General features: G+C 37.0%; 1 protein-coding gene across 4 annotated transcripts in view; it reads right to left on the reverse strand.

The window, feature by feature from the left end:
* PTPRQ (protein tyrosine phosphatase receptor type Q) overlaps positions 1-15009 on the reverse strand; it is a 224236-nt gene that overhangs the window by 161039 nt on the left and 48188 nt on the right. For all 4 annotated transcript variants that reach the window (XR_014804594.1, XM_084957734.1, XM_021093069.2 and 1 more), the window contains one exon: positions 9405-9525. Coding sequence is in view for 3 of the 4 variants with exons in the window: in XM_084957734.1 (XP_084813860.1) it covers positions 9405-9525 (121 nt within the window). In the remaining variant the exon portion in view is untranslated. The remainder of the gene's footprint in view (positions 1-9404; positions 9526-15009) is intronic.

The following is a 15009-nucleotide window of genomic DNA, read 5'->3' on the forward strand; positions in this document are numbered from 1 at the left end:
CATCAGAAACCCAGTTCCGACACTGCTATAATCAGTTATTACTCCTAGTGCTAGCTAGTTTAGTTTAAAAACCTCTACTTTGTTCTTACTAGCTTAAAAATATTGTAACAGGATTTCCCACTGTGGTGCAGCAGATGTGGTTAAGGATCCAGCACTGTCTCTGTGGCAGCACGGGTTTGATCCCTGGCCTGGCACAGTGGGTTAAGTGTCGCCCCACTTGTGGCACAGGTCATAGCTATAGCTTGAATTTGATTCCTGACCTGGGAACTTCCATATGCTATGGGTGTGGCCATAAAGAAATTACAATAGGTTATTATGTGTTTCATTATGGTGTTTTATTTCCATTCAAAAAGTATAAATTTTATTTTTTCTTTGATTGATCGGGTTATCAGGTTAATAACAATGATCTATATGGGTTTGTTCCTTTTTTTTTTTTTCCTGTAGTTGCCTAATCAGGGTGTACCATTGTTACTCAACCTTCTTTTGATAAAGTAATATTTAGGTTATTTCCCTCCCTTTTTTCTTTAGTTATTACTAACCATGATGCAGTAATCAATCTTACTCAAATATCTTTTCATAATGACACTTTAATTTCTGCAAGTTAAATTCCCTATAGTGTAATTAAGTCATATTTTTTAAAAATGTATTTTAATGATAACTGTTCCTAAATAATTACAGTTGAAAAATATAAATTATTATGATTGGAGTCACAACAATGTGTCCAAACTCTCACTATTAGTCTGGACATTCATCTTCTTAATTACTGCAAATTTAATTGACCAAAACATTTATTTAATTTGCACATCTCTGACCCTGAGTGAAGTAGAGTGTCTTCTTACTGGTCATTTGCAGCCCAATTTTTGGAATAACTATTTACACACATCCTTTTGCTATACTCATTTGTCTTTTAAAGAGAGAATAATATATATTGAAATTAAGGGGAAGCACTGGTTTTTTTAGATAGTGCTCCAAACGAAGCGATATAAATACCTTCTCCATCTCTTCTGAATGAGTGATGATATGCATGCAGTCAATATGCAACAAAATTCGACAAAATTCAATGAGCACCTACTTTACATCAGGAACTACACTAGGCATAAATGAGAAAAGACAGGCTCCATCTTCAAAGCAGAGAGACGCAGAGGTAAGTAATTATAAAACAACACATTCATAACCGTGTGATCCCCTCACCGACAATTTTTCCGCTCATGGCTAAGAGCAAAGAAAAAGAAAAGCTATGAGTGAGGAAATTAGTTGTGATCAGAGTAGAAAAGGAGACTAAAGCACAGTCACCAGAGACACAGACAACGGCTCACTGAAGAGCAAGTATGTGAGGTTTGAGAGCAGAACAGGGGGTTGAGCAAGAAAGGAGAGGATGAAAGAAGGCCTGACCAAGTGCGTCTACCTCTACCCAGAGTCATGGAATCCAAGTGGAAATTGAAGGAATATACATGTCACACGATACTTAACCAGTAACTGTGCCCATCATCCAGATGTCCCAAACAGTGTGTGAACTTTCAAACTGGGAGAAAACAAAACAAACAAAACAGGGGAGTCCAGGGCTATCATTTTGGTGATTTAATTCCAGAAGTACTTTACGACAACATTCCTCAGAGGAATTCATATGACTCTGAAATTATTTTGAATAAATATAAGATGGAGTCTTCCTATGTGTCTACCCTAGTTGGCAACACAAAGAAAATGTCTTGGGATAAAATCAATGGACTCCGGAAGACGAAGGTATTTCCTAGTTAATTTATAATTTTTTTCAAAAGACATGATATTTTGACATCTGGGGTATAAAGACAATTCTAGAGCTTAAGAGCAATTTCTTTGCTCTGGTTTACTAATTCCTCTGCTCATTTCTTATCAGGACTCTGCTAAGCAATGATTGCTCATGAGGACGTATCGATACCAAAGCCACATGGAAAGACTTAAACAAAATTCCCCATCTCCCCTACTGTGAACATGAGTGGTTTTCTTTGTTGTTGTTATTGTTTTGTTTTCTTGTGATTGCCCAGGGGGAGGGGGAGGGAGTGGGATGGATTGGAAGCTTGGGGTTAACAGATGAATGGTTTTCTAAACAAGGTTTGAGATTCTTTGAAAAGTCATGATCTTAATTCTCATCTTCAGCATGGGGTACTGTGTTCCATGTGGGCAATCCAACCTGATGCTACATCCATTCCTGCTCATTCCTATGAACTTATTTTTAAAACTTGCTGTTTCAAAATTTGCTGTTATCTAAATATTCTACATGAATCCTTTTTTTCTTTTCCTTTGTCTTTTTGTCTTGTTAGGGCCGTGCCTGTGGCATATGGTGGTTCCCAGGCTAGGGGTCTAATCAGAACTACAGCTGCCGGCCTACACCACAGCCACAGCACCATCAGATCTGAGCTGCATCTGAGACATACACCACAGCTCACAGCAACACCAGATCCTTAACCCACTGAGTGAGGCCAGGGATCAAACCTGCAACCTCATGGTTCCTAGTCAGATTCATTTCCACTGAGCCACGACGGGAACTCCCTACATGAATCCCTTCACTCACTGAATACCAACCCCCTAAAATTCCATTTATTTGACTCTTTCAAATTGTTTTCTCTCTTATATGAACCAGCAGTTTCACTAATTTTCACACCATCAGAAAACTGGTCTTACTCTAGAATATTTACCCTTCACAGCTGGATGCTATCAGTAGGTTAATAATTATGTTATCACGCATTCCCAAACTAGCAAGGCATAACCAGTTGCACATTCTATGATCCTAAAGCTTTTCTAGAATCTCAGAGAACATCTGAGTGGAAGTAGGGCACGCATTTATTGCTGCTTTTGTTCCTATTGTCATTATGTGGTTGGCTGGTTGATTTCTTTTGATTTGATTTCACTTGTTTACCTTTAGCAGAAAAGACACACTTAAAAGATTAGGGGAAAAATTTACTAAGAAGAATGACATTAAAGGTCACTTATACACTTATAAACCATCATCTTGAGGAATTAGGGTCCAGAAGGTGGGCAGAGGGACTGTACTTGAGCTGGAGGAGAAGGATTTCCTGAGAATGGACACAATGCCTCAGGCCAGAATAAAGAGCTTGGATTTTATTCCAAGAGTCATGAAAAGTCCTTTGAGTGTTTACTATGGGGTGTAATCTTTGGGTGAATGATTAAAATAAAATGTAATAATCACATACAATACTGTTATGCATTCTTCTCTTTCTCTCTCTCTCCCTCTCTCTGAGACAGATGACATTTTGACATCTAGGGCATAAAGGAAATTCTAGAGCTTAATAGCAGCTTCTTTGCTCTGCTTTACTAATTCCCCTGCTCATTTCTTATCAAGACTATGCTAAATAATGATTGCTTATGAGGAATCATCAATAGCAAAACCATAAGGAAAGACTCTGAGAGAGAAGAGAGAAATTTTTATTCAAGCCTCAAGTTCAAGTATTTGGCTTGCCCACCTTGTCAGTTCCATCTTTTCCCACTTTCCTCCTGTGCTATTATACTCAAGACATAAGGCCATCTTGCTGTTACCCACACCATGCTTCTTCTGTTCACCACCCTTGATTAAATTATTTGAGTTCTTACTATCAACATTTTCCTTAAGCCAGCTTAGGCTGGGAGGAATCACTTGAAACCAAAAGAATCTTGACTAATACTTATTCCCATTCTTCAACAGTTTTTCATCTATTTGATCTGGAATACTTCTACCACAATCATCACTTCTTACTGAACAAGCTCGATTTGTTCATCTAGCATTTAAACTATGGGGACCAGTTACACAACTGGTTTACACATGCTACCATATAATTATCATATCTCAGTGGATAAAAGCCATCAACTAATTCAGACCAGTATCAAGCCAGTGATCTTTTTGGTAGAAACATCCCACATGAGTTGATGCAATAAGCTGAATTTACTTTTAACTTCCTAAGTTTCTATCATAAATGTCATCAAACTAAGACTAATCCTCTAAGTGCACACTGAGTGTTTTGAACAAAGACCAGTTACACACGTATTCCCAGTGATGAAAACCATGACTTGGGGTGAGACAGCTCTGGGTGTGATTCTAGCTCTGTCATCTTCTAGGTCTGTAACTTTAAGTAACTCCTTCCTGTTATCAAGACTTAGTGTATCTTTTTAGCATATCCAAAGCCATTTACAGGAGAAATTATTCGACCAGTGACATTTAATAAAAAGCTACAGTAAAACTGTTTTGACTTCCTAATATATTACATTTAAATATAAATAGTTAAATTATTTCACATAGACATATTTGATCTCTAATTAGTCTACAATCATTTTAAGGTTCTATATATATTTTTATCTCCCCACAGAGTTTAATAAACATTTGTCAGACTGACTGATTCAAAATTACTTCTCATAATGACTACCAAGAAAACTGAGACATGTTTAAAAGCCAAAATTTGTATATAATCTAGAATTTTCAGCATCATTTTAATTTCACAGTCTTTAGCTGCATCTTATGGGGCATTCAATTAGAAGTTTTATAAACAAGGAAGCAAACTGTTAAATTTTAGTGGCATTATTTTTTTTATTTTTTATTTTTGGCATTTCTTGGGCCGCTCCCGCGGCATATGGAGGTTCCCAGGCTAGGGGTCTAATCGGACCTGTAGCCACCAGCCTATGCCAGAGGCACAGCAATGCAGGATCCGAGCCGCGTCTGCAACCTACATCACAGCTCACAGCAACGCCAGATCGTTAACCCACTGAGCAAGGGCAGGGATCGAACCTGCAACCTCATGGTTCCTAGTCGGATTCGTTAACCACTGCGCCACGACGGGAACTCCTTAGTGGCATTATAGAAACAAAATTTCTAAACAAATCCAAACTGAATTCAAATATAAAGTAAATAAATAAGTTGTACAATCATTTTAGTAGAATACTACACCCCAATCCAAAGTGAATTTAAAAATAAGCTAGAGGGCTCTAATATAAATTCATTATTTAACGGCAGTTGCCCTAGGAATGCAAGGATCATTTCTCATTTGAAAACACATAAACATATTTTACCAACATAACTGAGGAAAAACGCTACTTAGATGACAGAAGTTATCTCACAAAGCAAATTTTGAAGGAAATATTATTTTAAAATGTGATGGGTTAAAGCAGATTTCTGAATACACCATCTACAAATTAAGTGTGACTCACACAGTAGTGATTATAAAACAATTGTACTCATGAGCTATTTTGTAAAGAAATACTCATGACAAAGAAAGAAGACACCCAGTATAACAAGTATAATAGGCAACCTGCAATCTGCAGACATGCTGAAAATAGCAACTATCCAAAGATGTTGTTTTTTAAAAGATTTGGTAATTATTGAAAGAACCAAAAAATGTAAATTGAGAATTACAAGAGAAATATGGACCCCTGAAACAGGAACTCTGCTAATAAATATAGCCACCCTACAGTATTTTAAGAGCTAACTGAGTGTCAGAGCTGGGGTTCAAACCTATGACTCTGTGACTCAAAATGCATGCACGTTATATCATGATACATGCATCCCATCCTCCCCAATAAAATTGATAGGATGCAACTAAAGATTCTCATGCTAAGTAAATCAGAAACAGAAAGACAAATACCATATGATATCACTTATATGTGGAATCTAAAATATGGCACAAATGAACCTGCCTATAAAACAGACTCACAGACATGGAGAACAGACTTGTGGTTGCCAAGGAGGAGGGGGAGGGAATGGGATGGACTGGGAGTTTGGGGTTAGTAGATGCAAACTATTACATTTAGAGTGAATAAAACAAAGAGGTACTATGGTATAGCCCAGGGAACTATATCCAATCTTTTGAGATAGAACATGATAGAAGGTAAAATAAAAAAAATAATGCATAAATATATATGTATATATGCCTGGGTCACTTTGCTGTATAGCAGAAATTGGCACAACATTGTAAATAAACTATACTTTAATAAATAATTTTTAAAAATTAATATAGGGAGAGATCCTAAAGAGTATTAAAAAGTATTGGTGGTTATTGATAGTGATATGAAAGAACCCAGGATTATGACTAGCCATTTAACTACAGCAGCTAAAGCTTCCAACAGGTGTCTTAAGAAGATGTTGGGAATTGAAAATTATTTCTGTATATACTTCATTTCATTTATATATATATTTCAGTCTATTATAGATAATATTCTTGGACATGTTAAGGTGTTATCCTTTTTTATTCTTTATTTATAAGACCTTACTCTATTCAACCAGAGGCATCCATTGTCTGGGAAAGCATCACTACTCTTATGCCCAAAATGCAAAGAGAATAAGTCAATGTTAAATTTTTAACTCTTAAAATATATTCTTCATTCATTCATCCATTCCACAAATACTTAGTTTTCTAACTTTGAGTCAGGTAGCTTTCTGTTCCAGATGTGGCAATGAACAAAGTAGATCTTGAAGCAGGTAAGATCTCAATCTCTCTCCCTCTCCTCTGTCTCCCTTTCCCTTGTTGTGCAGGGGTGTGGGTGTGTGGGTGTGTGTGGGTGTAAAATAAAGCCAAGTTCTACTGAGGAAAAAGTGTGTTCTACATTCTCCTTCCACATGGAGAGTCAATCCTTCATGATTTTAGACCATAAAGTTTTATAAGTCCTTGTGTAGAAAGGAAGGCATATATGCAAAAAGAAAGCTTTCACCAGTCAAGAAAAAGAGAAAGTTTTGCACTACTAAGAAAAGGTGACAGGAGGAAAAGGACAAGCAGTCAGACTGGAATGTCCTAGAATCTTAAGTTGAGGGTAGAGTGGTGGTTGGTGAAGGAAATCCCAGTGTAGGCACGCTCATTCTTCTCAGGACGGCGAAGAAAATGACGAACCTCTTAGAAAATCTGTCTTCAACACGGCATGACTTTTGTCTAGGAAGTAATTATGCCCAGCGACCACCTCTACCCAGTAAGATCTGAGGACTCTTGTGGTAGAGCACCCAGAGCTGGGGAGATCACCTTCCCAGTCCTGCACACTACAAATTCAGAGAAAACAACTGAGAGCATCCTGGGGGTTGAGAAAGGCGTGGTAAGAGAGCCAGGGCACTAGACTAAACATGAGGTTAGGTCAGGGCTAAAACAGAAAAGAAAAACCTTGAAATTAGAAGCTATGGTAACAGGTGGGCTCCAGAAAGATTCCCAAAATGACAGGTGAGATGATCCACAATATCAAAAGCTTGTTATCCTACTTTCAGTGGGCTTCCCCTGTACCTAGAACCCGTCTTAGGGAGGGAGACAAAAAGAGGAGAGAAAAAGTACTATTGGAGAGTTGAATCCATACAGCATGATCACTGGGGAAGAGGAATGGCATTGTTCTCACAAGGGAGGGCTGGAAACCCTAGCCAGCAAAGTCTGGATGCTCGTTTTCATTAACTTTTTTTCACTTACAATTTTTCTTTCTAATTCAGCAAAATGGTGTCAAAAATCTGTCAAAAATCTCAGTCATCACACTTGATTCAAAAATCTAGAAGTCCTCATTGATTTTTTTTATCTTTTTTTTTCATTCCTACAGCCAATCCATCCCCAAGTCCTATCAACTCTTCTACTTAAATGTAATAAAAAGCTGCCCATCTCTCTCCTCCATCCCATTATTGTCTATGGCCCAAGATTATAAAATAATCTCCTACCTAGTATCCTTGCTAACACTTTTGCTCCTGCAATTCATTCTTCATAAAGTGCTCAAGGTGCTTGAGATTCTCTAATAATTCCCATTAGAGTTGAAATAAAAACCGAATCCTTATGATGGCTTAGTTGGCTTCCTACCCTTCAGTATAACCCTCCTCTGTCTCTCTACCCCTAGCAACACCGACCTCCTCTATGGCCTTCAGAATGACAAGTGCGTGTCCCACAGAGCCTATGCAGTTGATGTTGCCATCCTCCTGCCAAGCTCCCTCTTATCCTTCAGATCACAACTCAACACCCCTTCTTCAAAGAGGATGGCCAAAGCATTCCATCAAATGTAGCCCTCTTTCCTCATGATTTCCCGTCATTTACGTATAGGCATAATCCACTTATCTCTTTATATTTTAAACTCCTTAAGGGCAGGGTCTTACATGTGTCTTTTTTTGTTTGTTTGTTTGTTTGTTTTTTGTCTTTTTGCTATTTCTTGGGCCGCTCCCACGGCATATGGAGGTTCCCAGGCTAGGGGTCCAATCGGAGCTGCAGCCACCGGCCTACGCCAGAGCCACAGCAATGCTGGATCTGAGCCGCATCTGCAACCTACACCACAGCTCACGGCAACGCCGGATCGTTAACCCACTGAGCAAGTGCAGGGACCGAACCCAAAACCTCACGGTTCCTAGTCGGATTCGTTAACCACTGCGCCACGACGGGAACTCCTTACATGTGTCTTGTTCACAGGCACCTAGGTCCTCTCAACAGCATTGAAAGTAGGAACGAAAAGATGAACTGAGAAAGGAATGAGTAGAGTAATAAAGGGGAACGGTTACCTTCTCAGTGCTTCTCTTCCCACTCACATCCCTCCTGTCACTTCCAATTTCGCCAAAGAGTAAGCACAATGACAAGGGGTCAGGCAAGGAAGAACACAGGAAGGGGCGCCCTAAGGGGCAGTGTGCAAAGGGTTGAAAGAGGGCTGATGGGGAGCAAATCTTTCTTTAGGAAAAGGAAGAGGAGCCTTCTCACTCAATGCTGGACCTTCCAAGTCAGAAATATTAAAGCAGGAAATGCCTGTGTTCTACATTGTGTAAATCGCATTTTCCGAGTTGAAATACTTAACAAACACTAGGAAATACGGTGAATTACAGAACTCGTGAATCATTACAGAGGATTTATATTAGATCAAAGTGAGGATTTTTATCTACTGAGTTTTCATGAAGCAATACAACCATATTGTTAAGTGATGAGAAACTATAGGATTTTGTCTCTTTCGCAATTGACACATAAACAGGCACTGAGGGTAAAGGTGGTCTGAAAAAATAAATACACTGCTTATATCTCAATGGAACACTGATTTAGATAACCGATTTCTGAAAAGACATCTTTTAGTTAAATTTGCTTTAAATTTTTCTACTTACAGAAACTTAAAAAGACAGGCACAGAGAATAAATGAGTAAAACTCTGAAGGCCTTTAATATGACACACTCATATTCACATAAGTTGACTAGTCCTTGACTCTGAGGAGCAAAATATTTAGTGTGATTATTCATAATACATCATTTTTTGTTTTGGTTACAAAAACCATATTATTTGACTATGCTTAGACCTCTACATAATATGGGAAAAAGTTGTTTCTTAATAAAAGCATAGGAACTAGCCTATTAATAATCAGATTTCTAATGTAGTATCACAATCTGAAATTCAGAAACTGCATTCCTATTACGTTACAGATAAGTACTTGTTCTCAGAACTATTTCCAAAAAAGAAAAAAATTCTTACCAGACATAAACTGTGTAATAGAGGATAATTCCATTTGGCTCCAGGGGTGGTTGCCATGACAACTTCACCATGACACCAGACAACTGTTTCACAGAGAAATCTTGTGGGGGAGAATCAGGAGCTGAAAATTTAGGGTATAGGATAATGCATTTTATTAAACATACATGAGAAAAGGTTAAAATAGAAATGCACAAAATTTTATTATGAACTTTCTGGTAAATGAATCAGGTACAGTGCCTTGCTCCATGGGCTTGGGAGACTGTTTACTTTCAAAATGAGATGATAAAAGATTTTGCATGGTGGTGTTAGAACATCTGTTTCTGTGATTCAATGGAAAAAAATATTTCATGAGAAAAAAAGAACAAGGGGCATGTCTCTATGATTCACCTACTGCTCAAGTGCATCTTGATAAATTATCATCCACTAATAAAAATAAAACTATTGGGGTGAATAAATACACAATAAAAGAGCTCTCCAAACAAATAAAAAGAGATGGGAAAAAGATCACGCTACCAAGAGTGGGAAAGTGATAAGCATAACCCTGGGAGAGCAATTAAAATGACTGACCTCACAAATGAAAACTACATTCTTTAATTTCAGATGTGTCATTAAACTGCAAAATAACATCAAAATCTGTTCACCGAACCTTCAAAATTGAATGGTTTACAAAGGAAATGCCAATATAGCATATAAAAAAGCACAAAGACATTTCAGGGTGTACTTTTAATTGTGCTATAACAGTGTAAGGCTGCACATATTTCAGCCAGTCAGCCCTGAAGAAGAATGAAAAAAATTACCATAAACTCAACAGCAAGTTTATATTTCCACTTAGATAAAACATTTAGAATGACATTTCTCAGCTGCTGCATAGTAATGTCTTAGAATATTAATACACAATTTTTTCATGTAAGATGTAAATTACTAAAATTTCAATCATTATTTTAGTGATATGTGGAAAGTGAACTCATAGCTCATACAAAGTCTGAGATTTTGCTCAGATCTTTCAACAATGTTAATTTATAGGTCAGTATATGTGCGGATCACTTTTATCAATAATTTGGAGAAAATGCTGCCTGAATTATTGCATTTTCTTTCTGACTTTTGAAATAATCTCAACTAAAGCACATTTGTACACATATGTGTGTTTTCATTACTTTGGTAATGACAACTTTTCAAAAAGAAAAGTTTATCGAACTGAGAAAAGCTTTATGAGATGAGTTCTACCAAATAATGATGACAGCTGTATTTATATTTTCAGTTGGTATTTTCACTGGCACTACAATAAAAATGCTATCAAATATTGATTATCACAAGAATCCATGTATCATTTGGAGAGGTCTGTTTCCCAAGATATGAACTACCCTTAACTGAAAATAACTGAAAACTCTTTTTCATTTGTCAAAACAAAAACCTACAATATTTTTTCTGAATATTGCAAAATTAATTTGGAAAAAAAAATTTTCTTTCTTTTTTTTTTGTCTTTTTTTTTTTTTTTTTTTTTTTTTTTTTTTGTCTTTTTGCTGTTTCTTGGGCCACTCCCGTGGCATATGGAGGTTCCCAGGCTAGGGGTTGAATCAGCCAGCCTACGCCAGAGCACAGCAATGAGGGATTGGAGCCACGTCTGCGACCTACACCACAGCTCACAGCAATGCCAGATCCTTAACCCACTTGAGCAAGGCCAGGGATCAAACCCGAAAACTCAAGGTTCCTAGTCAGATTCATTAACCACTGGGCCACGACGGGAACTCCTGGAAAAAAATATTTTAATCAAAACTATCACAGATATGGAACATTATATGTTGTAACTTAGCATTTCTCTTCTATTATATACTTTAAGGTATTTATGTGGAATATCAGACAGTTCTTGATGTTTTATATTTAATCTTCAGTATATCCTTGGATATTTCCTTTTTATGTAAAACTTTTAATTGCTAAATAAATACAGTTAACATGGCTTTTTATTTGTTATTAAGTATAGTTGCTTTACAATGTTTCTTCAATTTCTGCGTGCAGCAAATGGACCCAATGACACACAGTTCCCTGTGCTGTACAGTAGGGCCCCACTGCCCATCCATTCCAAATATAACAGTTTATATCCAAAAGCCCTGACCTGGCTGTCCATACCACTCCCTCCCCCATCCCTACCCCCATGAACCACAAGTCTGCTCTCCTTGGCCATGATCTATTCCTGTTTTTAGATAGGATCATCTGTGCCATATTTTAGATTCTACAAATAAGTGATCTCATATGGTATTCGTTTTATTCTTTCTGGCTTCCTTCACTTAGTATGAGAATCTCTACTTCCATCCATGTTGCTGGAAATGGCATTTGTTTATATATATATTTTTTTAATTTCCCAATACATCATTTTTTTTCTACTGTACAGGATGGTGACCCAGTTACACATACATGTATACACTGTTTTTTCTCACATTATCATGCTCCATCATAAGAGACTAGATATAGTTCCCAGTGCTACGCAGCAGGATCTCATTGCTAATCCATTCCAATGGCAACAGTCTGCATCTATTAACCCCAAGATCCCCATCCATCCCACTCCCTCCCCCTCCCCCTTGGCAACCACAAGTCTATCGTCCAAGTCCACGAGTTTCTTTTCTTTGGAAAGGTTCATTTGTGCTATATGTTAGATTCCAGGTATAAGTATATCACATGGTATTTGTCTCTTTCTGACTGACTTCACTCAAGATGAGAGTCTCTAGTTCCATTCATGTTATTGTAAATGGCATTATTTTGTTCTTTTTTATGGCCAAGTAGTATTCCATTGTGTATATATACCACATCTTCGTAATCCAGTCATCTGTCGATGGACATCTGGGTTGATTCCATGTCTTGGCTATTGTGAATAGTGCTGCAATGAATATGCGGGTGCGTGTGTCTTTTTTAAGGAAAGTTTTGTAAAATATTCCATTGTATATATGTACCACAACTTCTTAATCCATTCATCTGTCAATGGACCTTTAGGTTGGTCCATGTTTTGGCTACTGTGAATAGTGCTGCAATGAACAGAGGGGTGCATGTATTTTTTCAATGAAATTTTTTTCTGGATATACGCCCAGGAGTGGGATTGCTGGATCATATGGCAGCTCTATATTTAGTTTTCTGAGGTACCTCCATACTGTTCTCCATAGTGATTGTACCAATTTACATTCCCATCAGCAGTAAAGGAGGGTACCCTTTTCTCCACACCAGCATTTGTTATTTGTTGACTTGTTAATGATGGCCATTCTGACCAGTGTGAGGTGCTATCTCATTGTAGTTTTGATTTGCATTTTTCTAATAATTAGTGAACTTGAGCATTCTTTCATGTGCCTATCGGCCATCCATATGTCTTTGGAGAATTGTCTATTTAAGTATTCTGCCCATTTTTCAATTGAGTTTTGTTGTTGTTGTTGTTGAGTTGTATGAGTTGTTTGTATGTATTGGAAATTAGGCCCTTGTCTGTTGCATCATTTGCAAAGTTTTCTCTCCCATTCTGTGGGTTGTCTTTTGTTTTTTTGTGGGTTTTTTTTGTTTTGTTTTGTTTTGTTTTTAATGGTTTCTTTTGCTGTGCAAAAGCTTTTGAGTTTAATTAAATCTGCTGTTTTACTTGCGTCTTTATTGTCTTTATTCTAGGAGGTGGATCAAACAAGATTTTGCTTTGATTTATGTTAAACAGTGTTCTGCCTATGTTTTCCACCAGGAGTTTTATAGTATCTGAATGTATATTTAAGTCTTTCATCCATTTTGAGTTTATTTTTGTGTATGGTGTTAGATAGTGTTCTATTTTCAATCTGTTACATGCAGCTTTCCAGTTTTCCCAGTACCATTTATTGAAGTGACTTTCTTCCACTTTATGTTCTTTCCTACTGTGTCATAGATTAATTGACCATAAATGCTTGGGTTTATTTCTGGGATTTCGTACCTGTTTTCACTGATCTATATTTCTGTTTTTTGTGCCAGTGCCATATTGTTTTGATAACTGTAGCTTTGTAGTATTATCTGAAGTCAGGAAGCTTGATCCCTCAATTTTCATTTTCAATATTTCTTTGGTTATTCAGTCTCTTGTGTTTCCAAACAAATTTTAAAATAGTCTGTTCTAGTTCTATGAAGAATGTCCTTGGTAATTTGATAAGGATTGCAGTTAATCTGTATATTGCCTTGGGTAGTATAGTCATTTTGACAATATTGATTCTTCCAATCCAAGAGCATGTATATCTTTCCATCTGTTCATGTCATCATTGATTTCTTTCATCAATGTCTTATAGTTTTCAGAGTATAGGTCTTTTGTTTCTTTAGGTAGGTTTATTCCTAGTTATTTTATTCTTTTTGATGTGATGGTAAATGGGATGGTTTCTGTGATTTCTTTTTCTGCTCTTTCATTGTTAGTATATAGAAATGCAATTGATTTCTGTGTATTAATTTTGTAGCATGTAACTTGGCCAAATTCATTGACAAGTACTAACAATTTTATGGTGCTGTCTTTAGGATTTTCTAGGAACAGCACCATGTCATCTGCAAACAATGATAGTTTTATTTCTTCTTTTTCTAATTTGGATTCCTTTTATTTCTTTTTCTTCTCTGATTATCATTGCTAGTAGGACTTCCAAAACTATGTTGAATAACAGTGGTGAAAGTGGACATCTTTGTCTTGTTCCTGATCTTAGTAGAAATATTTTCAATTTTTCACCATTGAGAAGGATATGTGTGTTTTTTCTTTTTTTCCTTTTTTTTTTTTTTTTGTCTTTTCTAGGGCCACACCTGCAGCATATGGAGGTTCCCAGGCTAAGGGTCTAATTGGAGCTGTAGCCACTAGCCTACAGGATCCAGAGCCACAGCAACACAGGATCCAAGCTGCATCTGCAACCTACACCACAGCTCACAGCAATGCTGGATCCTTAACCCACTGAGCAAGGCCAGCGATCAAACCTGCAACCTCATGGTTCCTAGTCAGATTTGTTAACCACTGAGCCATGATGGGAACACCATTTTTCATTTATGGTTTTTTTTTTTATGTTGACATAGGTTCCCTCTATGTCCACTCTCTAGAGAGTTCTTATCAGAAATGGGTGTGGAATTTTGTCAAAAGCCTTTTCTACACCTACTGAGATGATCATACGGTTTTTATTTTTCAGTTTGTTGATGTGGTGTATCACATTGATTGATTTGCAGATATTGAAGAATCCTCGAATCCTGGGGATAAATCCCACTTGATCATGCTGTAAGATCCTTTTAATCTACATTTGGATTTGGTTAGCTAGTTTTTCGTTGAGGATTTTTGCATCTATGTTCATCAGTGATGTTGTTCTGTAATTTTCTTTTTTGGTGGTATCCTTGTCTGGTTTTGCTATCATGGTGATGGTGACCTCATAGAATGAGCTAAGGAGTATTCCTTCCTCTGCTATTTTTTGAAAGAGTTTCAGAAGAATAGGTGTTAGGTTTTTCTGAATGTTTGAAATAATTCACCTGTGTAGCCTTCAGGTTCTGGATTTTTGTTTTTTGGAAGATTTTTAATAACATTTTCAATTTTGGTACTTGTATTTGTCTGTTAAAATTCTCACTTTCCTCCTGGTTCAGTCTTGGTAGAATCTGTCCATTTCTTCCGTGT

Source organism: Sus scrofa, chromosome 5 (genome assembly GCF_054392235.1).
Source record: "Sus scrofa isolate SSC_HxYL_T2T_F1_AM1 chromosome 5, Sscrofa_HxYL_maternal_Yorkshire_Landrace_v2.0, whole genome shotgun sequence".
Taxonomy (NCBI): Eukaryota; Metazoa; Chordata; class Mammalia; order Artiodactyla; family Suidae; genus Sus; species Sus scrofa.